Source organism: Pseudonaja textilis, chromosome 18 (assembly GCF_049901715.1).
Source record: "Pseudonaja textilis isolate UNSWEBS1 chromosome 18, rPseTex1.2, whole genome shotgun sequence".
Taxonomy (NCBI): domain Eukaryota; kingdom Metazoa; phylum Chordata; class Lepidosauria; order Squamata; family Elapidae; genus Pseudonaja; species Pseudonaja textilis.
In genome coordinates this window covers 1,667,931-1,690,679 of record NC_142007.1, presented here as the reverse complement: position 1 = coordinate 1,690,679, position 22,749 = coordinate 1,667,931, and the positions used below count along the sequence as shown (strand labels likewise).

At 44.5% G+C, this 22,749-nt stretch overlaps 3 protein-coding genes across 8 annotated transcripts; 2 read left to right on the top strand and 1 right to left on the bottom strand.

Moving 5' to 3' along the window:
* The first annotated feature begins 552 nt into the window (after positions 1-552).
* Positions 553-10,018, top strand: SLC45A1 (solute carrier family 45 member 1). 3 transcript variants are annotated; one of them, XM_087915207.1, is made up of 9 exons: positions 553-721; positions 2,533-2,942; positions 3,627-3,719; positions 4,067-4,291; positions 5,006-5,736; positions 6,578-6,731; positions 7,442-7,618; positions 8,448-8,599; positions 9,591-10,018. In XM_087915207.1, exons 2-9 carry the CDS (start codon positions 2,543-2,545, stop codon positions 9,855-9,857), a joined length of 2,199 nt encoding a protein of 732 aa, XP_087771333.1. In that variant the 5' UTR covers positions 553-721; positions 2,533-2,542; the 3' UTR covers positions 9,858-10,018. The 3 variants fall into 3 exon arrangements, with proteins under 3 accessions (XP_087771333.1, XP_026578767.1, XP_087771334.1); XM_026722982.2 differs by having other exon boundaries at positions 8,394-8,599; positions 9,591-10,014; XM_087915208.1 differs by lacking the exon at positions 8,448-8,599 and having other exon boundaries at positions 9,591-9,759.
* A 695-nt stretch (positions 10,019-10,713) lies between these two features.
* On the top strand, positions 10,714-19,659 carry LOC113451592 (uncharacterized). Of its 2 annotated transcripts, XM_026722968.2 has the most exons (14): positions 10,714-10,801; positions 11,733-11,849; positions 12,492-12,576; positions 13,053-13,126; positions 13,626-13,685; positions 14,203-14,310; positions 14,735-14,791; positions 15,595-15,725; positions 16,193-16,247; positions 16,543-16,635; positions 17,388-17,522; positions 17,851-17,952; positions 18,530-18,697; positions 19,290-19,659. In XM_026722968.2, exons 1-14 carry the CDS (start codon positions 10,754-10,756, stop codon positions 19,449-19,451), a joined length of 1,395 nt encoding a protein of 464 aa, XP_026578753.2. In that variant the 5' UTR covers positions 10,714-10,753; the 3' UTR covers positions 19,452-19,659. The 2 variants fall into 2 exon arrangements, with proteins under 2 accessions (XP_026578753.2, XP_087770972.1); XM_087914846.1 differs by lacking the exon at positions 18,530-18,697 and having other exon boundaries at positions 19,290-19,585.
* Positions 19,660-19,783: 124 nt separating this feature from the next.
* On the bottom strand, positions 19,784-22,692 carry MRPS16 (mitochondrial ribosomal protein S16). 3 transcript variants are annotated; one of them, XM_026722969.2, is made up of 4 exons: positions 22,561-22,692; positions 21,748-21,833; positions 21,195-21,455; positions 19,784-20,206 (listed from the first exon to the last, which is right to left on the bottom strand). In XM_026722969.2, the coding sequence occupies exons 2-4, from the start codon at positions 21,758-21,760 to the stop codon at positions 20,049-20,051; spliced, it is 432 nt and encodes a 143-aa protein (XP_026578754.2). In that variant the 5' UTR covers positions 21,761-21,833; positions 22,561-22,692; the 3' UTR covers positions 19,784-20,048. The 3 variants fall into 3 exon arrangements, with proteins under 3 accessions (XP_026578754.2, XP_026578755.2, XP_087770973.1); XM_026722970.2 differs by having other exon boundaries at positions 19,850-20,206; positions 21,748-21,830; positions 22,561-22,675; XM_087914847.1 differs by lacking the exons at positions 21,748-21,833; positions 22,561-22,692 and having other exon boundaries at positions 19,850-20,206; positions 21,195-21,471.
* Between the last annotated feature and the right edge of the window lie 57 nt (positions 22,693-22,749).

Below are 22,749 nucleotides of genomic sequence, written 5' to 3'. Positions count from 1 at the left end.
TAGATAGATAGATAGATAGATAGATAGATAGATAGATAGATAGATAGATAGATAGATAGATAGATAGATAGATAGATAGATAGACAGATAGATAGATAGATGATAGATAGACAGAAAAAAAGACAGATAGATAGATAGATGATAGATAGATAGATAGATAGATAGATAGATAGATAGATAGATAGATAGACAGACAGACAGACAGAGATATAGATAGAGAGATAGATAGATAGATAGATAGACAGATAGATAGATAGATGATAGATAGATAGATAGATAGATAGATAGATAGATAGATAGATACTGATTATATAGAGTGAATAAAAAGATGAGACAGACATATGAGAGAGAGAGAGAGACAGAGAGAGAGAGAGAGGGAGAGAGAGAGAGAAATATAGATATAGCTATATAGACACAGAATTTATTTCATGGATCACATTCCAACTCCACCCACCAGCTAAAAGCAGAGAGGCTGGGATTTCCTGCCATCCTGTCCCTTTAAGTGGAGGGGGGAGGAAGTGGGCGGGTGCCTGCAGAGCTGGTAGTGGGGGGAGCAGAGGAGGGCGGAGGCTGGTGACATCACCTCCCGGCCTGAAACCCCCCACAGCTTTCCTTATGGGGAGGGGGGCGGATGAAGTTAGCCAGGGAGCTGCTGGAGGACTCCAGACCTCTCTGCAGGAATTCCGTTCCCAAGGATGCTCTTTTAGGCCTCGTGATCCAGGTGAGGCTTCCCGATTGGTACCCGAGCTCCTCGCCTCCAGGCCCTGCAGAGGATACAGGAGCCAAGCATCCTTGCTCCCGTCTGCATCTCCCCCGTCCTCTTGGCTGGGTGGGGAGCGGGGGGGGGGGGAGACAAAGAGAAAACCGGGGGGGGTGTCCCATACTCTGACCCCCACCTTTCCAAAGGGGCCATGATTTTCCTACACTTCCCTCAATCCCTCCTCCTCCCCACCCCCAAAACGATTAAAATTGCTTCCTAAGGCCAGGAGCGAGATGTTCTCTGCGTTTGCTCCCTGGGATGATTTCCTCCCCCCGCCAAGTTTCTAGTCCTCTTGATTTTAGGTTTCTGTGCAGAGGGAAGCTTTCCCCATCTCTTGGCAACAAGCCATGGAGTGTAGAGTAACAGGGGCCTTGGAGGTCTTCTAGTCCAACCCCCTGCTCAAGCCCGATGCCATTTCACACAAATGGTGGTCCGATCTCTTCTTAAAAGCTTGCAGTGACGGAGCGACCCACAACTTCTGGTGGCCAGCTGTTCCAGGGGTTAATTGTCCTCCCTGTTAGGAAATTCCTCCTTAATTCTAGGTTGATTCTCTCCTCGATCAGTTTCCACCCGTTGCTTCTTGTCAGGTGCTTTGGAAAATAAGTCAGAAAATGTTTTATGTATCACTGCATTCTCTACCCAGATTTAAGGGGTCATTTTAGTTCAGGCAGTCTCTCTCTCTCTCTCTCTTTTTTTTTTGGATCGCCATCGATCGGCTTCCTAAATCAAAATATTTGGCTGTCTCTCTTTAGGCTTGGCAGGAACAAAAGACAGCTCTGTGAAAATAGCCATCCCCGCGCATAGAAATCTAGCATGTCAGGAAAAGGATGCGCTTAGCTTTCCAGTTGAGAAGAAGCAAAGTGGATTTTTTTTTTAAAAGAAAAAAGAGTGGATAAGCGATGGAAACCATAGTACATATATTTTCTTTGCCAGCCAACATTTAGCAAAGTGGACGAAAGATATGGCTAGAGATATTTCCATTTGCTGGTTGGCATTCAATATTTTTTAAGCTTTATTAACAAAATTCCAAACAGGTCAAACTTTGCTCATATTATATAACGATTTTTCTAGACACAGAAATTAAATATGACAAATATCTCTGTGTAAGCTTTCAAACGTATTCTTCATATCCACGACTAAATTCTGTTTCTCTTTTCTTATTTTTAGTCCCCTTTTTTAAAAGCATGGAATGTTTTATTGATTTTTTCCCCCCACCCCAGCAACCAACCAGGGTGGTTCCTAAATGTGAAATTTATTTGATCACTTTTTCTTCTCTTATTTTTGTTGTTGTCAAGGATCAATGTACGCTTTTGTTTTGTTTTTCTGTTTTGTATTTTACTCTTTGTGATAAAACAATAAATAATATTAAAAGAGAGAAAGAGAAAGAGGGAGAGAGGGAGAGAGAGAGGGAAAGAGAGAGAGAGAGAGAAAGAAACACAGAGAAAAAGAGAGAGAGAGAAAGACAGAGAGATAAAGACAGAGAAAAAGAAAGAGAGAGAGAGAGAGAAAGTATTGTCAAGGGCAGGAAAACCAGGAAGTCCAGGCAGTTCAAATCAATATAAAGATTTATTGCAAGCTTAAGCTCTCCACAAGAATGCAAACTACTGACATTCAAAGTGAATTGACAGTAGATAAGAATTCAAGGAGGGCTGGACTTAGATCGCTTGTGGGAACGAAGGGATTCGAGGCCGATGAGGCGTTTGACTCCTCCTTCTCTTGGGCTCAGCCTGGTCATCTCCTACGAGTAAACTCATCACGTCTCTTCCTTGCAGCACACCCAACATGACGGCGCCGACCATCCTCGCCAGTCCGTCCAGCGAATTGCTCTTCCCTACCGTCTCTTCGCCGGATCTCTGGAGGACTCAAGTCATGCATTATTCCAGCTCCGTCCCTCGGCACATCAGCCACCGGGCCAACAACTTCAAACGGCATCCAAAGCGGAGGAAATCTATCCGGCCTTCTCCGCCGCCGCCTCCTAACACCCCCTGTCCTAAGGACCGGGCCCCCTTCGCCGAGATCCACCCGGAGAGATCTTTTTTGGAACTGCTGTTCAACGGGTGCATCTTGTTCGGGATCGAGTTCAGCTACGCCATGGAGACCGCTTACGTCACGCCGGCCCTGCTTCAGATGGGCCTGCCCGATCAGCTGTACGGGATGGTGTGGTTTATCAGCCCAATCCTGGGTGAGGGAGTTAAAATCGGGGACGCGGTCCTGAAATGTCCGAAATGCCCTGCGTTTCCGGTGTAGGACTCATAGATCCATCTCTCTCGGCTCTTATCAAGAGAGCCCTGGCCTTAAGAGCTGTTAGGGAGAAAGGAACCAGCTATTACACCCCGGGAAAGAGGGTGAGGGTGAGAAAGAAGCTCTAGATGAACCGTTCTTGATTCTCTTTGGTGTAAGAAGTGAGGTGGATTTTCTGTCTGACAGAAGAGGGTCTTTGCAGCTTTAGGGTTGAAGAGCGCCCTGCATTTGATTGGGGGGGTGGGGGGAAGGTTTTGCAGACGTTTCGTGACCCAACGAGGTAACCTCATCAGTGCTGGAAGAGAGCGAGGTTTGCAAAGAGGAGGAGGAGGAGGAGGAGAATAATGATGGAGGAGGGAGGAAGAAGAGGAAGAGGAGGAGGAGGAGGAGGAGAATAATGATGGAGGAGGGAGGAAGAAGAGGAAGAGGAGGAGGAGGAGGAAAAAAGAAAGGAGGAGGATAATGACGTTTTATTACCGAACTGGGTAACATCCTCAGTGCTAGAAAGGAGTGGGATCTGTTCTCTATTTATATACTAGTGGCTTGTCCTGGGTTGGTGTGAGTGAACCAGCAGGAACTCAAGTCACGTGGCTGCAATTTTCTTTCGTTTTCTCCCCTACTCCAGGTTTCCTGCTGCAGCCCTTACTGGGAGCTTGGAGCGATCGGTGCACCTCCCCGATGGGCCGGCGGAGACCTTTCATCCTTGTTCTGGCGATCGGTAATTGTGGGAGTGTGTGTGGGGGGGTGTCTCCCCGCACTGAGAGAGCTAGCCCTCCAAGAAAGCCTGGGTTAAAATGCTGACACGCTGCCTTTCTGCTTGCGGGGAGATGCGTTTAGCTTATTGTTTTAGCTGGTTTGGAGAAACGCGACGAGTTGGCGGGGGTGGGATTCAGCCGGTTTGGACCTTTTGAATGGTCGCTAAGTGAATTGTCGTAAGTCTGGGACTACTTGTAAGGAGGTTTCGGGGTTTTGAAGAAACACACGGTTGTGGGGATGCGAGTATTATTGCCCGTTGCTTGCGTGGACCTACTGTTCTTCCGGCGGACGTTTCTGCCTACTCCACAGGGGCGTTGGTGGGACTCTCCCTGATGCTGAACGGCCAGGATATCGGCGCTGCCATCTCAGACACGGGCAACAACCACGAATGGGGCATCGCGCTGACTATCTGCGGTGTCATCTTGATGGACTTCTGTGCCGACTCGGCCGACAACCCCAGCCACGCTTACATGATTGACGTCTGCCGCCCGTCGGATCAAGACCGGGCGGTCAACATTCACGCTCTTTTAGCTGGTCAGTTTTCCCCACAACGCCTGGTGGTTGAGTCATGGTTAGGGGGTGTTCCCAACAGCCATAAAGCCAAGCGAAGCAAAACCCAGGCTGGGATTCTCTCCGCCAGAGTCTTGTGCAAATTCTTTTGAGCAGGAATTGTAGTCCAGCAGCTCCAATAACAACAAAAACAACAACCACAGCCATGCCTTGCTTAGATTTAAGGCAAAAGCACCAGGCACCTATTTGCAGCTCTTTAAAGTAGCTGCAACCATCTGTTTGCAACTCTTTAAAGTAGCTGCTTCCATTTGTTTTACTGAGTTTCAAAGTAGCTGCACCCATCTGTTTGGACCACTTTAAGATAACTGCACCCAGCCATTTGCAACTTTTTAAAATGGCTGCGTCCAACTGCTTTTGAACTCTTTAAAGTAGCCGCATCCATCTGTTTACAACTCTTTAAAGTAGCTGCATCCACCTGCTTGCGACTCTTTAAAACAGCTGCATCCTAGTGTTTTTGAACTCTTTAAAGTGGTTGCATCCATTGGCTTTGAACTCTTTCAACTGGCTGCATCCATTGGCTTTGAACTCTTTAAAGTAGCTGCATCCCTTCATTGGGAACTCTTCAAAGCAGCCGCTTCTTTTTCCTTTCCTGTGAAAAAGGAGCTGCTTCTCTCTAAGGATGTGGAGGGAGACTTTCCAGAAGTTAAACTGACCCAGGTTTTTGTTCCTTCCTCGCAGGACTCGGTGGCGGCTTTGGCTACGTCGTGGGTGGAATTCACTGGAACGGCACCGCCTTCGGGAAGGCCGTGGGGGGACAGCTGCGCGTCATCTACATCTTCACTTCCATCACCCTGACGCTTGCCACCGTCTTGACGTTGGTCAGCATTCCCGAACGCTCCTTGCCGTCTTTCGTCAAGGAGAAGAACATTATGAAGAGCCCAAATCTGACCCTCCCGCCTTCTCCCCCATTGCTTTTCGAGGAGTGTCCCCCGGATAGCCCTGCGGGGTCCCAAAACCCGGCCCGTATGTATGCCAACTTTACCAGCCCCATGTCTCCACTCAGCCCCCTGACCCCGAAATACGGGAGCCTGATCAGCTGGGATAACTCGTTGACGGGGCTCAATGATTTCGCCTCCTCCTTCGGCACCTCGAATATCGACAGCGTCCTCATCGACTGCTTCACCAGCGGAACCGACGGCTACCTGTCCATCCCGGGAAGCTTACCAGGGCAGAGTGTCGGTGTCAGCGTCAGCCTGCCCCGAGCTCCAGAGGGGTTACATTGTCCCGAAAACGGGGCGTTGGAGAGCAGAGAAAATGGCAGGGAAGGACACAGAGTGGGGTCCTTGGACATGATAAAGCCCCATTCGTCGGGGATCCTGAAACGGCCGCAGACTTTGGCAATTCCGGATATCATCACTGGGAACCTTCCAGAAAGCACACGGCGGAGGAATGTCACCTTCAGCCAACAGGTGAGCTGGAAAGGCAGTCGGGCTCACTCGCTCGAGCCTCCTGTTGTTGCTCCGTGCAAAATGTACTGCAGGTGATAAACGTTGGGAAAAGGTGAGGCTGTGATGGGAATCAGCCAAAAGAAATGGTGGCTCTGTTTTTTTCTTTCTTTCTTCTTTCTTTTTCTTTCTTTCTTCTTCTTTCTTTCATTCTTTCCTCCTTTCTTTTTCTTTTTCTTTTTTGTTCTTTCTCTTTCTCTCTTTCTTTTATTCTTTCTTTCTTTTTCCCTTTTTCCTCCTTTCTCCCTCTTTCTTTCTTTCTTTCTTTCTTTCTTTCTTTCTTTTTTCTTTCTTTCTGTCTCTTCTTTCTCTTTCTTTCTGTCTTTCTTTTTTCTTCTTTCTTTTTCTTTCTTTCATTCTTTCCTCTTTTCTTTTTATTTCTTTTTTGTTCTTTTTCTTTCTCTCTTTCTTTTTCTTTCTGTCTTTCTGTCTGTCTTTCTGTCTGTCCTTCTGTCTGTCTGTCATTTCTTTCTTTCTTTCTTTCTTTCTTTCTTTCTTTCTTTCTTTCTTTCTTTCTTTCTTTCCTTCCTTCCTTCCTTCCTTCCTTCCTTCCTTCCTTCCTTCCTTCCTTCTTTCTAACAACCTATTCCAGAGTGGTGTCGTAGCAAAGAAATTTCACTTTCATGGTAGCAAATTCTTCTATTTAAATTGTCTTGGAGAACCATCCCATGTAAAGTTAGACTAGAATAACAAACCAACAAATAATAGAACAAGAACAAAGCAAAATAACCCCATGGAAATTCCAATGAGGACCTTGGGATATTAATCTTCAGCGAGTTGCAATAATATTATATTTGTGTCACAGGTAGCAAATATTTTGCTGAACGGAGTTAAGTACGAGAGCGAATTGAATGGCTTGAATGATGTCCCTGAACAGCCGCTGTCAATCAAACTCCTGTGTTCCACCGTCTGTCACATGCCAAAAGTTCTTCGCAATCTTTGCATCAACCATTTCCTAGGTACAAAAAAAAAAAAAATGGTTTGATTCCTTCATCTAGGAGAATGTTTCTCAACTTCAACAACGTTAAGGGGCGGGGATTCTGGGAGGGGAGGTCCTCTAATTCCAGCGGTGGGATTCACGCGGTGTAACTGGTTTGGTGAGCGCGTGCTTCAAGCGCACAACGTTCGACAACCACCCGTTTTCAGCTCTAAGACTTGCTTTCGGCTGCAGCCCCGGTGAGTAAAACAGCTGAGCCCTGGCTACGCGAATCAGCTGGGCTGCAAAACATGGAAATATAGGACAGATAGCGGGGCTGATGGGCGGGGCTAAGTAATTGCTACCGGTTTGCTCGAACCGGCCCAAACCGGCTGAATCCCGCCCCTGTCTAATTCCTGAGGTGGAGAAACACAGATCAAAGAGATCTCTATGGCTCTCCTTTGTCCCTTAAACTCACAACAACCAGGAGAGGTAGGCCAGCCAGTCAGTTAAACTAAGTTCCCATGTGATTACAATGGTTGCAGGCCGGCCACGGTTGCCAATCCAACCATCGTGGCTGGCCAATCCTGGTTTGTTGTGTGTCTGGGGGCAGAAGATAGCTCATCAAGGTTTGGGAGGGCCGTCAGTTCTCCAACCCCCTTTGAGAAACCGTCTTCAAACCATCTTCTCCTCCTTCCTTCCTTCTTTCTCCTCTTTCCTCGTTGCCCCTTCCGACACATTCTCCGCTCGCAGGCTGGCTGTCCTTTGAAGGGATGCTGCTTTTCTACACTGACTTCATGGGGGAGGTGGTCTATCAGGGGAACCCCAAAGCCCCCCCGGATTCAGACGAGCACCAGAGGTACAACTCCGGCGTCACCATGGGGTGCTGGGGCATGTGCGTCTACGCCTTCAGCGCGGCGTTGTATTCAGGTAATCGGAGGGATTTTCCACTTGGGTACAAGACCCCTGGGGATGATACGGGGGGGCGGAGTTTCAGACGGCGGGTTTTTTGGGGTGTGTGTGGAAATTGTCCTGAGCTCTGAGAGGGCTGGACCACTTTGCAGACACGGTAAGGGCAAGGAGGCTGCACCCATTTTAAGGACTGTCTCATTGGGGGTTTTAAGACTCTTCCAGACTTTATTCCACCGGTGGCTTTCATTCTGAAGTTACAGTGGAAAATTCCTATAATTACTTTCTCTTTTTTTTCCTTTCCTTCCTTTGTCCCTCCCTCCCTCTCTCCTTCCTTCCTTCTTGTCTTTCCTTCCTTCTTTCCTCCCTCCCTTCATTCCTCCTTCCCTCCCTTCTTTCTTTCCCTCCTCCTTCCCTTCCTTCCTCTGTCCCTCCCTCCCTCCTTCCTTCCTCTGTCCCTCCCTCTCTTCTTCCTTCCTTCTTTCCTCCCTCCCTCCCTTCCACTCCTTCCTTCTTTCCTCCTTTCCTCCCTCCGTTTGACTTTCCTTCTTTTCTCCTGTATAAAACTGAAGATGGCTCGTAAACAAGACACAAAAATACACTTTTTTAAAAAAAAAAAGAGAGAGAGACAGAGAGAATCAAATCGCACGCACAACGGAAACACCAGGGATAGGTTTAGTCACTCCGAATAATTTATTTGCAATTAACGCTTTTGCAACGTGCAGTTTCTCCTTTTAAAGGTCTGGAACGGGCTGGGTTGTGTACTGGGTTGAATCAATTTCCCTTCCTTTGGCAGCCTCCCTTGAGAAACTCGAAGAATATTTCAGCATCCGCACACTGTATTTTATAGCCTATTTAGTTTTCGGCCTGGGCACCGGTCTGGCTACCTTGACCCGGAATATCTACGTGATCCTGTCGCTCTGCGTCACTTACGGCGTGTTGTTTTCCACCCTTTGCACACTCCCTTATTCCTTGCTGTGTGACTACTATCAAAGTAAGCAGGTACGGCAATTGCTCAGATTCCTCGGCCGGAGGGTCTCTGGGCATGTACAGAGAGCCCTCGTCTTTCAGAGGGGAGTCCCTTAGAAGAGAATGGTGTAAGAGTTTAGAAGTGGCTTAGAAATGTGAATACTCCTTACTCTACGGAAGTTTGAAGACGGGTGGACTTCAACTCCCAGAATTCCCCAGCCAGCCATGCTGGCTGGCTGGGGAATTCTGGGAGTTGAAGTCCACTCATCTTCAAACATCCAAGGTTGAGAAACATTGCTGTATAATTACAGTATTTTCTATGTATCTTTGTATATAATCTCTCTCTATATAAAAGCGAAATACCCCTCACGCATCATGACAAACTCTTCAGAACCGTCAAGCCTACAAACTTGAAATTTGGCACGTATGTTCCTCTTGGCTTCTAGGGGCTCCCTAAGAATGGATTTTTCGAAATGACCACCAGGGCATTTAGAGTATTTCCTATATTATTATTAACACGCTCTGATGCTAAGGAGTTCTACTCCCACATCCCTACCTGAAAAGAAATCTGTTCCAAATGCAAAACACAAGCAGAGGAGAGGACTTTCAGTTTCACAGCCGCACCAAGCAGCTTTAGTAGGGAACAGTTGAGCTAAGCCACACCCAGGCTCCTTGCTGTCTCCTTGCTCACACAGCAAATACTCTTTCAGTTTCCAAATAGCCCTCAACTCTCTCACACACTGACAGGACGCCTGCCAGATGAATACCGAAGGATGCTGGTAGACAGAGGCACAATTTTTCCCCTTCTTTCCCTCCCCAAAAACTAAGCCCCACCACATAGTTTCATAGCGAAGCACAGGGATGAAACTAGTCTCTTATTATCGCCATGCAGTTATCGAGGGTACAAAGCTAGCAAGTTTTGCAACTTTTAAACCTTTTTAATCTTCTCTCTCTCTCTCTTCCCCTCCGTCTCTCTCTCTCTCTCTCTTTCTCTCTCTTCTCTCTTCTGTCTTTCTCGTGACAGTTTGCCGGCACCGACAAAGACGGCACTAAACGAGGCATGGGTGTTGATATCTCCCTCCTGAGCTGTCAATATTTCCTGGCCCAGATTCTGGTCTCGATCGTCATGGGTCCTTTAACGGCCGCGGTGGGCAGTGCCAATGGAGTGATGTACTTTGCCAGCGTGGTTTCTTTCGTGGGCTGCCTGTATTCCTCGCTCTGCGTCTTTTACGAAATGCCCCCAGGGGAGGAACTGGCTGAAGAACAGCAGCCTCTGATGTTGAGCATATGAACGAGTGCAAAAAAAAAAAAAAAATTAGCAATTCAGGCCCCATGTACCGTGTTCTCTTTTTCTCTCTTTTTTGGGGGGATCAGGAGTAGGAAGGAGAATCCTAGATGCATATCTAATAAAAATAAAATATCCAAGCTGGCTGGTTTGATTTTTTTTTTTTTGTGGAATTATCAAAATGTCAAAGGCGGTGGGGGTTCTAAGAGACCATCTAGTCTAACCCACTGCTCTGGATCTCAAGGAAGGGCTTTATGGACTCAGAAATAGTCGGGCAACATTCCTGATTCATATGCTGCTTGGGGAATTCTGGTAGGCGAAGTCTGCAAATGCTGGCTAGGGAATTCTGGGAGTTGTACTCCAGTAGGCTGGCTGGGGATTTTGGGTGTTGAAGTCCACACATCTCAAAAGTTGAGGAAGTAGAGAAACACTAATTTAGAGGGGGGGGGAATTAATTATGCCCTAATTTAGAGAGAGAAAATAATAATGATGCACCATCTTTTTGTCTGCAAGAACCATGAAAACAGTAAGCATTACAAAAAGAAATGGTCCTGCCCAAAATAAAATAAAATAAAATAAAATAAAATAAAATAAAATAAAATAAAATAAAATAAAATAAAATAAAATAAAATAAAATAAAATAAAAATCAAGTCAAGTCAAGTCAAGTCAAATCAAATCTTTATTTTAGCGATAGCCCAGCTTAATATACACATTGAAATGATGAATGGAGAAGCCCCTCCCCTCCCCATTGCCCTCTCAAGTTCTAACCAATCAGCTTTCGGGTTTCACTTTGCCGGCCAGTCAAGACTCATTTTCTTTTCATGACGTCAGCGCCCCGCTGGAAGAACCTCGCACCAATGAGGAGCCAGGAGGGGGGCGTGGCCTGGCCAGCTGGGGTTTAATGTCTATTTTGTTTCCGAGACCGTTTGCTGCAATTATATTCTGGGCGGTGAGTAATTTCCTTTTTCTGTAATTTTTATATTTTTTTTAAATTGCATTGGATGATCCTGTCGGGAAAACAAAGCAGATACCGAAGGCAGAATAATTTTTTTGCATTGCCAAGGAATATTTTTTTTTTTTTGCAAAAGAGGAACAGGCTAGTTTGTAAGAAACTGAGATTTGTAATCCTGTTTTTTGTCTATAAAGGAACCTGAGATTTGCGATCGTGGTTTGTCACTCTAGGGAAGGGTTGGCATCTTGGAAGCGACGTCTTTTCCCCTTGGGAAAGAGTTTGCCTTGAAAAACTGAACCTTTTGCCTGCGTTCACAAAACCCGGGGGGGGGGGGAATCCCTACACGTGTTTGCGGGTGGGATGCGTTTTATAAATGCTTTAACTTGCGTGTCCTGTCCCTTTCCAGCCCCTCCAGGAAAGAAAAAAGCAGCCAGTTTTACGACCAATTTTAAGCCCGGCCAGTTTAATCCTCCAGCTTTTTTTGGGGGGGGGGGAATCCGTTTATGCTAAATGGGTTTTTTTTAAAAAAAAAACCGCTCTGTAAAATGGAGTTTTCCTCATTCCCAGAAGGAAGTCATTTGGTAAATAAATAAATAAATAAAGTCCTATCCAGGTTATGTAAGGTTAGACTCAAATAAACAACCATATTCAGGCTGGTTAATTTTTTTTTTATTGAATTATTTATTTACCTCCTTTGGACTCCCAGTCTCCTGGTGATTGGTCCAAAGTCCAACTGCCTTCCATGCCTGAAAGGTGAGTCTAGAACTCATCACCTCCTGGTGATTGGCGCAAAGTCCCAGCCAGCTTTCATGCCTAAGGGCGGGACTTGAACTCAGGACCTCCTGATTTCAACCCTGATGTCTTAATCCCACGCAAGGAGGGGATGAGTGTTCAAAAGGTTTTCTGAACTCGTTCTTTCCTCGATTAGGTCCATGGGGAAGCTCTCGTCCAGATGTCTTGCAAAATCACCGTATTGGTTATTGGCGCGGGAAACCGGGGGGAGAATTATTCTTCGTATGCTCTGTGTTACCCGGATCGCATGAAGGTAAAATTCTGGTTTGTGATTTATATAGTTATTTATTTTGCTCTTATTATTATTATTATTATTATTTGGCTTTTGAGCAGACTTTGTATGAAGATAAATCCAGCAAAATACCTCTAATCGGAGGAGGAGGAGGAGGAGGAGGAGGCGGCGGCATGGCCAGCCTCCTCCTGAGGCAACCTGAGAGCTTGTGGGGGAGCGAGAGGGAATGGAGCTGTCGGAGAGAGACGGAGGCAGAGCCTGGGCCGTCCGTCAGCCCTTAGATGGAGAGTCAGCAGCCCCCAGGTCTGGAGGTGACTGATGAGGAAGAGGAGGAGCAGCCGGGTCCAGTGCCTGACACATGAATGCATAGCAGGCAGAGGAGAGGAGAGCAGTGGAAATCTATGGGCTGGTCCTTGGGACGGAAAAGCCCTTGCTGCTAGTGAAGCCACACCGAGCTCAGGGGATAAAAGGCAGTGGGCGGAGATGAGTAGATGTGCCAGGCAACTGTTCATCTTCTGGCCTGACGGACTTGTTAGCCCGCGGTGAGAGAGAAACTCTTCGCCGGGGCTGCCAGCGCTCCTAATTAAAGGAATCTTTTGAATTCACTTCCAGAGGGTTTGTCGTGTTTGGGCAGGTGGGTCAGAACAATTCTCTTTCTTCCAGGTGATTGGTGTGGCCGATCCTCGGGAACTTGTCCGTCAAAAACTACAAGACGTGCATCAAATCCCGGCGGAGAATGTCTTCGACGGTGAGGGCCTGCTGCATTTTTAAAGTTTTTTAAATACTTAAAAATATTTTTTTTAAAAAAAATACAAAATAGTTTACATTATTTTTTTTTTAAAAAAAATCATTAAAATCGTTTTGAAAACACGGGGACGGCCGCCGGGAAGCCCAACATTTCTGTGGCTAAAGTGAGACATTGGTTCAGTGAGTTTCCACAGGGAAGATGCAATGGTTGTAAGTATGAAAAATGGTCATAAGTCCCTAAGCTGTAACTTGGAACAGTCACTAAACGAACTGTTGTAAGTTGAGGACTACCTGTAATGCGTTGAAGTTACAAGAAAGCCAATCTTGACTGTGTTAGGAATAAACCACATGCCTGTAAGAGAAGTCGGCCAGGGCATGGGGTTGGATTAGATGACCTCCAGATCCCCCCCTTCTGATTTTCTGGTCATTGGAATCCCCCAATTCCTGCAATGTTTTTAGCGGGTCCTTCTTTTAAAGATTGGATCGCCGCTGCGGAGCGAGAAAAGTTTGCTGACGCCGTGATTATAGCAACTCCAGACAGACTCCATAAGGTGAGTCCATTTATTTTTCTTTTAATTGTCATTGTAAAAATTGTAAACACACAAATCAGTTTTTAATTTTTAACTGTACGGCAGTTTGCAAGTTGTTTTGTGTCCCCGGGAGCATCTTAACCGCCAAAAACTGAAACTAAACATTTTGCCGTTAGAAAAAAAGACGTTGGAAGCCGTGCAATCTTTTATGACATCATTCAACTTTGGTTTTTGTGTGTGTGTGTGTTGTTTGTGTAGTTTTTTTTCCATTAATACTTTGCTATTGTACTTTCATTTTGATCACATTTATATCTTGCTCATTCATAGTGCAAGACACTATTATTATTAATATTATTATTGCTTTATACACAAAAAATGACAATGTAATGACAGTGCAAATGAGATAACTATGCTGGGTTTTATATCACAAATCACTAGTCAAACATCATTATTATTATTATTATTATTATTATTATTATTATTATTATTATTATTATTATTATTATTATTATTCCATCAGGCACCTGCAGTAGCTTTTGCCCAAAAGGGATATCACATCTTGTTAGAAAAACCCATGGCGGTAAGTTCTGGCAATGACTAAAATACAAATATTTGGACTTACGAATATTGTTAATAATATTACATTAACATAATTGGGAATTATTAATATTGATGCAAAGTATATTTCTAGCAGTATATTTATCAAACCCTAAGCCTAGAGGAGGAATCTCTGTTTTTTTTAACCCTCCAAATCACTGTTGCAAAACTCCCAGGTTTTGTCGCTGTTTTGCACGCACCCCTCATGCAATGAGAAAACAGTGCATTTGTCCAAACGAAACAAATATTTAGGGGAAAATTCTATACAAAACCAGCATGGGAAAGGAAGAAATGAGAGAAAAAAAATAGAAACCTGACCTTAAATAAATAAAGATAATTTTAAAAAGGTCTTCCAATCAAAATCCTAACTTTTCAGAGCTGAAGCAGACTGATGGGTTGTGATTTGCTTTGCTTTGGATTTAACTTAATTTTTATTGTATTTCATTTCATCATTTTATTTTATTTTTATTTTATTAAAAAATTCTTCACTCATGAATTAGGTGACGGCCGAAGATTGCATAGAGGTCGTCCGGGTGTGCGAAAGTAACCACGTCATCCTTGCTGTATGTCACGTGCTCCGTTACCATCCGGTCACCCTGAAGATCAAGGTGATGTATTCTTAAGAACTCAACTTGGGGAGCGGGGTTGGACTAGATGACCTCTCTCTTGTCTCGACAGCATGATGGTGCTCTCTTTCCAACAGCTGACTTGGCTGGCGATGTTAACTGGAAGATAAGAGGGACCAAGATTTGAATCTGAGGTTTTTCTTTCCCCACCAAAGGCCGAAGGCCTGGAGAAATTATCTTTTAACAGATAATTTAATTTAAAAGACGTAGCACACACGGAAAAAGAGAGGAACAGGAGGGAGGAAGGGAAAAAAAACAGGCTCAGATGCCCCTTCTCAAAATTGCCATTATTATTATTTTTTTTTACGGGTGCCGAAGAGAACAGAACAGCTTTCATGAACCCACACATAAAAAAAGAAAAGAAGGGGAAAAAAAAAATAGAAACCAAGCTTTTTTTTCTTTTTAGGAATTGCTAGACGCTGGCTTGATCGGCGACATCTGCCATATTCAACATCTGGAACCTGTAAGAATTATTTTATAAAAAGGAATTTATGTCGAAAGTGTATCCTTCGCTCCCGTTGTATCTCCTTCTCCAATTTTATTTTTTTTAATACACGTTTTTTTCTTCCAGGTTTGAGATTTTATGTTCCTTAAAGCCACCCCTCCCCCCCTTAAGTTCCATGCTCAGATTAATCACTCTAACCACTAGGCAGCATTGCCTAACTGGTTGTTAGTTCTTGTTGGGAACACGTCAAATGTAGGTTGTCCCACTGCTTATAAGGATCTTATATACAGGTAATCCTTGTCTTACGACCCACAGTGGAAGCCAACATTTCTGTTGCAAAGCAGGACGGTTGTTAAATGAGTTTTGTCCCATTTTATAACCTACCTTGCCACGGCCATTAGGTGAATCTGTGGTTATTTAAGTTAGAAATACAGTTGTTAAGACGCCAAGCATCTGAATTTTGATCACGTCAAAATGGTGCAATGGTCATAAGTGTGAAAAAACTGTCCTACGTTAATGTTTTTCTCTGCCGTTGTTACTTTGAACGGCCACTAAGTCGAGCTTGTTGTAAGTCGAGGACTATGGTATGTGAATCTTGCTAAGGGGATTTGAACTTACAAGTCTTCAGGGTATGAAGCCCTGGCAGATAAACCAGCTTGGCTTTCTACAGTTAGAGGAAAAGAACTAAGAAACCAAGATTCATAGCTTGTTGACACCAAGGCCAAAGTAGCCCTAAAACTGCATTAACGGCTATCAAAATGCACGCTTTTTAATTTTCAGCCTTTCTAGTGTATCAATTGCCTTTTTTCCCCCCACTCTAGATAGGTTTCTGGCATTTTGCCCATTCCTTCGTCCGCGGGAATTGGAGAAACGAAACTGAAAGTTCTTTCTCTTTATTGGCTAAATCCTGCCATGATTTCGACCTGATCAATTTTTGGATGGGGAGGAAAAGGTAGGAGTATTTTACCTTCTCTCTCTGTCTCTCTCTCTCTCTCTTTCCCCCCATAGAAATTTTACTCGTCAAAGTAATCCTCTTGGTCACCATTTTTCTTGGAAGTTGGGTGGCAGTTAGCATTTAGCATGATCTGCCCACTTTGGGCTTCACAGAATGAAAAGAGTGATGTGCTTTTAGCTTTTCTCGCCATGTCTGCAAAGGTATTTTTTAACATTATCATTTTCAGCCCTTAATTGAAATTGTTCCTCTTTTGTGCTACAAGAGATGTGCAGTCACATTTTTGGAAAAATATAACATCTGTCCACAATACAGGTGGTCCTTGACTTGACTTTAAATTCACTTTAAAAGTGTCATACTTAACAGCAGAAATGTTGGGTTGTTGTAAGTTGAGGACTAGAGACTTTGACACAGCCCCTGTGATTAAACCTTCAAATATTTTTTCTTTCTCTCTCCTGTCCTTTCAGATGTTTACAAGTTTCCTCTTTTGGCCACCTGTCGCATTTCACAAAAGAGAACAAGGTTTGTCAACGGTTGCTGTTGTATTTTGTTTTGATGGGGGTGGCACAAGAATTGAATTAAATGATCAAACCATTTTAATTGAATTGAATTAAAACTACATGTTTAAGGCTTAAATTGAAATGATTTCCATTCGTTAAAACAGTTCTTGATTGTGGGGTCAGACATTCAGTGCAAATGTTGCACTAATTTGCATGTATGCATACTCATGCAACACACACACATATACACACACACGGTCCTCATTTTACGATTGTATATTTCCTTATTTTTGTCTTTTATTTTGATTTCATTCCAGCCCAAAGGAGCTGGCGATCGCTGTTTGGACTGTTCAGTGGAACCAAACTGCCCGTATTCTGCGCGGAAAATCTACCTGGAACGTGCAGAAAAGGTGAATTAGATCATAAGCCAGTTTGAGCCTCCAATTCCTTTATTTGCATAATCAAGAAGTTTAGTTTTAGTTTACTTGATTGTCATTGCAACTCATAGAAGGAAATTAAACTCTTTGAAGTTTTTTTTTTTAAAGGTGTGTCGAAGTCCACGCCTCTTAAAAGTTGGCATACTGGAAAAATGCTGATCCAGACTGAATTGAACTGAATTTAAAATCGAATTCAAGTTTTAACTGAAAAATCAGTGAAAATTGGATTTACAATTGCATTTAATTGCATTTAATTGAAGATTTAATTGAGCCTTTAACTTCATTTAACAATGAATTAAACGTTTTAACTTAAAACTTTGAGTTGGGTTTAAAATTGAATTCACAATTGAATTGAGCAATTGAATATTGAATTGAAAATCGAATTGAACATTTAACTTCATTTTAAAATTGAATTCAATGTTGCAACTTAAAACTGAATCGCATTTAAAATGGAATTCACAATTGAATTTGAGCAATTGAATGCTTAATTGAACATTTAATTGAATTGAGCATTTAACTGGACTGAATATTCAATTGACCTGAATATTTAATTCCATTGAAAATTTAATTGCATTGAAAAATTAATTGAATTGAAAACTAAATTGAATTACCAGGGTGTTGGGCCTCTGCGGTTGAGTGCAATGTGTGAATTCAGCACGCAACCAGAGGGGGGGTGCCCCAAATCTCCCCAAATCTTGCATCCCTGCTGATTATCACCACCACAGGGTGCTTTTCACTGGCCAGTCTCCGTGGTCTGCAGCAACAGTGGGTCAGATATAGAAACCTTGACGGAGGCTTTGCGGCTCGGCCCGTACGGAAGATGTGTTTACGATTGTGACAACGATGTGGTTAGCCACCAGGTACGCCCTGAATTCATCCTTCGGTAAGCAGGCAAAAAGCTTTTTTCGCTGCTCCTTAACTTTGCTTCATGTCTTGCCTCACAGTCAGGAGCCTGTGAGTTTGATCCAAGATAAGAGGCAGATTATTTCTCTCTCTGGGCAGAATGAGAATATATTTGCTGAAGAAAACTCCACACTGGTGACTGGAAAGGCATCCAGCCAGTAAAAACACTCTGCTAGCTCCATTCAGTTGCCCAGACACTCTATAATCCCACATTACGGGATCGTTAAACAATGATGATGATTGTGTTCCCAAGTCAAGGATGGCCTGTGTTTATGGTTTTCCCAGGTGGTCAATATGGAATTTGAAGGCGGAGCGACGGCTGCATTCACGATGGTCGCTTTTACTGAAAAACTCGGGGTGCGGATGACAACCATTTACGGAACGAAGGTGAGTCCCAAAACGCTAATTTGGGTTTTTCTTGGGAAATGGACAGGTTATTTTAGAAGTGGAAATATTTCTTCCAAATCTCAAGATTGCATCAAACCTTGGTTTATTGAAGCATAGTGGAATGAGTATAAACCACAATTGGCTGGGCTCTAACTGGGCTTAAATACGATCAGATATTATCGCTTAATCTTTGTGAGTTCAAGACTTGTGGACTTCAACTCCCAGAATTCCCCAGCCAGCCAAGCTGGCTGGGGAATTCTGGGAATTGAAGCCCACTCTTTCTAAAGTCTCAAAAATTAAAGAGATATTGTTTTAAGCCATCACACCCAATGCTCAGTCATTGCAGTAGGGAAGTAAGGAAGGCAATGCAAGCCAGATAAAATCCTATTTATTACTTCTGCCTTTCAGCCTGGTCTACTCTACAGGACTGTTGTGCCAGGAATAGAAATTCTCCCCCTCAGTTTATTCTTTCTTAGTTTTTCCTGGAGTTTCCCAGTCATTTTATTTTCCCTTTTCTTCCCACCCATGCCGTTTCCAGTTGCAAAAATGTAATTTGCTTTTCTCGTCTTTTTCCCAGGGCGAGCTTTCCTGCAAAGGGGAGGGGGGAGACGTGGAAATTTTCGACTTCCTTCAAAAAAAAAAGACCTCGTTTTCTCCCCAAGCGATGCCCGACATCCCGGCTTGTTTAAATGGTCACTGCGGTGCAGATTATTACTTGATCCACAACTTCGTCTCAGCCGTATTGGTGAAGTTTCATTTTATTTTTTCCCCTCTTTATTTAAAAAAAAAAAAAAACTATAGAAAAACTCAGAAAGACTGCAGTGCTCTGTGCAGGTTCTACTAGGGTGAATTAAGTTTCCCCAGCGTGGCAGTTTCCGGCTACAAATCCAATTATTTATTTTTTTATTTGTTAAAATTGGTCTGCCAGCCATCTTGCCATGAGGTGAGCTACCCCTAGCCAGCACGAGTAGTCCTCGACTTACGACCACAACGGAAACCAACATTTCTGTTGTTGTTGAGGGAGACACTTTGATGAGTTTTGCCCCCTTTTATGACTTTTCACGCCCCTGTTGTTAAATGAATCACTGCCGTTGTTCAGGTCGCAAAAGGGGATGGCGTGACACCCCTTCCCAGGGCGGTGCGACCGTCATAAATACGAGTTCATGTCCTGAATTTTGATCACAGGGATACAGTGATGGTTGTAAGTGTGAAAAAGTCCTAAGAAACTTTTTTTTTTTGCACCGCCATTGTTAACTTTGGCCTCTAAATGAATGGTTGTAAGTTGAGGACTAGCTACATAGCACGAGATGGCAGCCTTTTTTCCCCGTTTCCAACAGGAAAACGACCCGTCTCGAATTCTGACCAGCGCCGAAGAGACGCTCTGTTCTCACCTTTTGGTGTTCGCAGCCGAAAAAGCTCGCAGAGAAAACAGAGTGGTGGTTTTAGAAACCGGATGGGAAAACTCGCACTCACAGCTGGCTCACGTGCACGGTGAATGACTACAAAACCCCTGCTGAGGAGGGACAGGCTCAAAGCACCCTTCTCCCCCGGCCTTTCTGCAGCGACTTTCTCTGCCACCACCACACCTATCGTCTGCCACACCTAAGACGGCGGCGGCTGCCATCTCAAAATTCCAAAATTTTTATTTTTCGTTTCGCCGGAAAGTGTGGAAAATTACGAATTCTATGGAAAAAGCTACCTTTCTGCCTTGAGGCTACTGGGCACCTTATTTTAAAAAACACTGCAGAAAATTCATATTTAGAATTCCGCTAAAATGTGGCCGCAGCTCAGCCGCGACCCACAGCGGCATCGAATCCGAACTTTTCTGTGGTTCGTTTTAAATTTGGGATTTAATTGCATGAAAAGCCGCTCAGGCTAGGAAGACACGAGTTCCAGGTTGTGCGAACCAGACCTTTTGTTTTGGTGCGCGCTACAAGGTGTGTGTGCCTCTTTTAAAGACAGGAGCCAACTTTCCTTCAAACGAGTAAGAATCCAAGGTGAGAGTTTGTAAACCGAGGTCACACCGTCGTGCGTTAAAAAACCACCACCCTAAAATCAACATTATCCTTTCAGTCTCCAGCAATGTGAGGTTTTTCTCACTCAATGTTGCTGTTGTTCTCCCCGCTTTTCCTCCAAATCTTCCTTTTCTCTTCTTCGTTTTCGGCCTCCTTCTCTGCCTCCTGGGCTTTTTTCTTCCTTAGCCGTTCCGCGTTTGTGACTGTCATCGGATGCAGGGGAAGGAATCCAGAAAGACCTAAAAAAAAAAATTTTTTTTTAAAAAACTAAAATTTAAAAAATGCATTGTTTTGCAAATACAATAGGAAAAAATATCGAGCGTATGGGGAGTCTTTGAATTACGACAGCAATCGTGACCAGGAGATTTGCCATTAAGGGAGGCATCGCGTGGGTGCGCCCAAATTTACAACTATTTTTGCTGTGGTCATTAAGCGAGTTGGTTTCCTCATCTTTGTAAGTCACTGAGAGCGAGTTGAACGGACCTATAAATGTTCTTAAATGAATATAAAATAAATAAAATCTGATTTTGCTTGTGGGAAGGTGCTTGGAACGGTCATAACTGAGGTTCAGGCAACTGCGGACATATCTGCGAGGATTAGCGATCCCTTTTTCAGTGCTTTTGTGACGGGAGGGCTTGTGACAGGAGAGCTCTCAAAATGGGCGTGCGACAAACGGTCATAAGTCAAGGACCGCCCCATATTCTTCAAAAACGTCTAAAAATATTTTACAAATTTGATTTTTGAAAAGCGGAGCTGATACAGGTAGTCCTCACCTTACAGCAGTTCATTTAGTGTCCAAAATTACAACAGCACTGAAAAAAGGGTGACTTGAGACCGTTTTTCACACGACCATTGGTCGTGTGATCAAAATTCAGACCTATGGCAATTGGTTCGTATTTATGACGGTCACAGCGTCCCGGAGTCATGCGATCTCCTTTGACGAGTTTCTGACGAGCAAACTCAACGGGGAAGTGGGATTCACTTAACAACTGCAGCCAGGAAAGTCGTAAAACGTGGCAAAATTCAACGCCTCGCTTAAAGACAGAAATTTTGTGCTCCGTTTGCTACCGGTGAAAAAGTGTTCCTCAGGACTACAAGCCCAGGGAAGGACCCTTGAGGGGATTTTTTCCCCTGGAATGCACCTTCCAAGAAATGTTTGGCTCGGTAAAGCGGTCATTAAACCGAGGATTGGCGTAACCGAAACCAAAAGGGGGGGGGGGGCTTTACCTAGCAGCTTTTCAAGGGGTTTGGTCAGGGTCGCTCCGTAGGCAAACCAATATTTGAACCGGTCGAAGTTCAGCCCCATAATCTTCTCGCCGTAGCGGTTGGGCAGTGGGTCGTAGCAGCCAATCTGCTCGAGGTATTTGCCGTCGCGGGCGCGCCGGTTGTGGGCGGCCACGATCCGGTAGAAAGGCCGGTTCGTGCAACCGCCGAGGGACATCCGGATGACCACACGGACGTTGCGGTATTTCCTCAGCAGGGGCCGCCCTGGTGAGAGAAACATTGGTGGAAGACACCGTCAGTCAGCAATAGAGGGAGACCTCGACGACAATGGAGGCCAACCTTTCGGTGGCTAAGTGAGGCAGTTGCTAAGCGAGACTGACACAAAGTCACCCAGGCAGCTTTCATGGCTCAGGCAGGACTAGAACTCCCAGTTTCCTGGTGATTGGTCCAAAGTCACCCAGCAGGCTATACTGGGAGTTGAAGTCTTAAAGTTGCCAAGTTTGGGGATCACTGTTGTAGGGGAATGTAGATATAATATTCTGTAATGCCAACTTACCGAGTTGTACCATGACGACGTCTTCCAGCAGAGAAAACGGGAAAAAATATCCGAATTTAAAAGAGGAAACAGAATCCAGATGGCTGCTGGGAAGGAACAGAGAGAGAAAGGCAGACTTTGCAGTTATAAAGTGGCATTTATTTAAGGGAAAAAATGGGCTCTGGGAAGCCGAGATGCAATTCACACAACCAGTATTACCCAACTTTTAAACTTGGGTGGACTACAACTCCCAGAATTCCCCAAGCCAGCCATCTTCCTATTTCTCCATGCTAGTTGGGGAATTGTGGGAGTTGAAGTCCACCCAAGCTTAAAGGCGAGCCAGTTGAAAAATTGGAATGAATCCTATAATTAATTCAGATTTCAATAAATATAAAAACATAAATTCCTTGATTTACAAGAAGCTTGTTTAGAGACCGAAGTTACAATGGCACTGAAAAAAGGGACTTAAGATCGTTTTTCACAGTTACGACCGTGGTACCCATGGTCACATGATCAAAATTCAGATCCTTGGCAATGGTCTCATATTTATGACGGCTATGATCCTTTTTTTGTGATCTAACAAGCAAAGCTGCGCCTGTTGAATTTCTGCAGCGTTGCAAGGCTGGCTGCAAGAGGGAAAGCTGTTTTTGCTCCGTTTTTGTAAGGAGCTGATCCGACCGGAGGAGTTTCACATCCCCGTCCTTTGCAACAACAGCTTCTTGCAACAGCCAGCCTGCAATTCAACCGGTGCAGTTGATGCAAGTATTATTGTTATTATTATGGATCGAGTTGGAAAGAGATGGATAAGCTGCACCTGGTGATTTTCTGCCTTACCTGCAAGGATGGGATTCCCAGCCGCGATCCCTGATCCAGTGGCCCGGAAAGAGCGATCCTTAAGATCCCCCCGCGGGCTTCCCAGCCAAACCCACGCCGATCCAGCGCAACCCTCAGGCGCATGCGCGGAGTCTCGAATCCGGGCCGCCCGTTCGGAGGTGCCCTTCCTCGTCCCGTCTGCCCTCGACC

What these genes read in the sequence shown, in the direction of transcription:
- MRPS16 (XM_087914847.1), bottom strand. Translation starts at nt 21,471, where the DNA reads ATGTTTCTCTCACCAGGGCGGCCCCTGCTGAGGAAATACCGCAACGTC. An exon ending in ACCCCTTGAAAAGCTGCTAG is followed by an intron (nt 20,207 to 21,194) that starts GTAAAGCCCCCC and finishes TTTTTTTTTTAG; the next exon opens with GTCTTTCTGGATTCCTTCCC.
- LOC113451592 (XM_026722968.2), top strand. Translation starts at nt 10,754, where the DNA reads ATGTCTATTTTGTTTCCGAGACCGTTTGCTGCAATTATATTCTGGGCG. An exon ending in CGGTCACCCTGAAGATCAAG is followed by an intron (nt 14,311 to 14,734) that starts GTGATGTATTCT and finishes TTTTCTTTTTAG; the next exon opens with GAATTGCTAGACGCTGGCTT. An exon ending in ACCTGGAACGTGCAGAAAAG is followed by an intron (nt 16,636 to 17,387) that starts GTGAATTAGATC and finishes TCACCACCACAG; the next exon opens with GGTGCTTTTCACTGGCCAGT.
- SLC45A1 (XM_026722982.2), top strand. Translation starts at nt 2,543, where the DNA reads ATGACGGCGCCGACCATCCTCGCCAGTCCGTCCAGCGAATTGCTCTTC. An exon ending in GTTTATCAGCCCAATCCTGG is followed by an intron (nt 2,943 to 3,626) that starts GTGAGGGAGTTA and finishes CCCCTACTCCAG; the next exon opens with GTTTCCTGCTGCAGCCCTTA. An exon ending in ATGTCACCTTCAGCCAACAG is followed by an intron (nt 5,737 to 6,577) that starts GTGAGCTGGAAA and finishes TTTGTGTCACAG; the next exon opens with GTAGCAAATATTTTGCTGAA.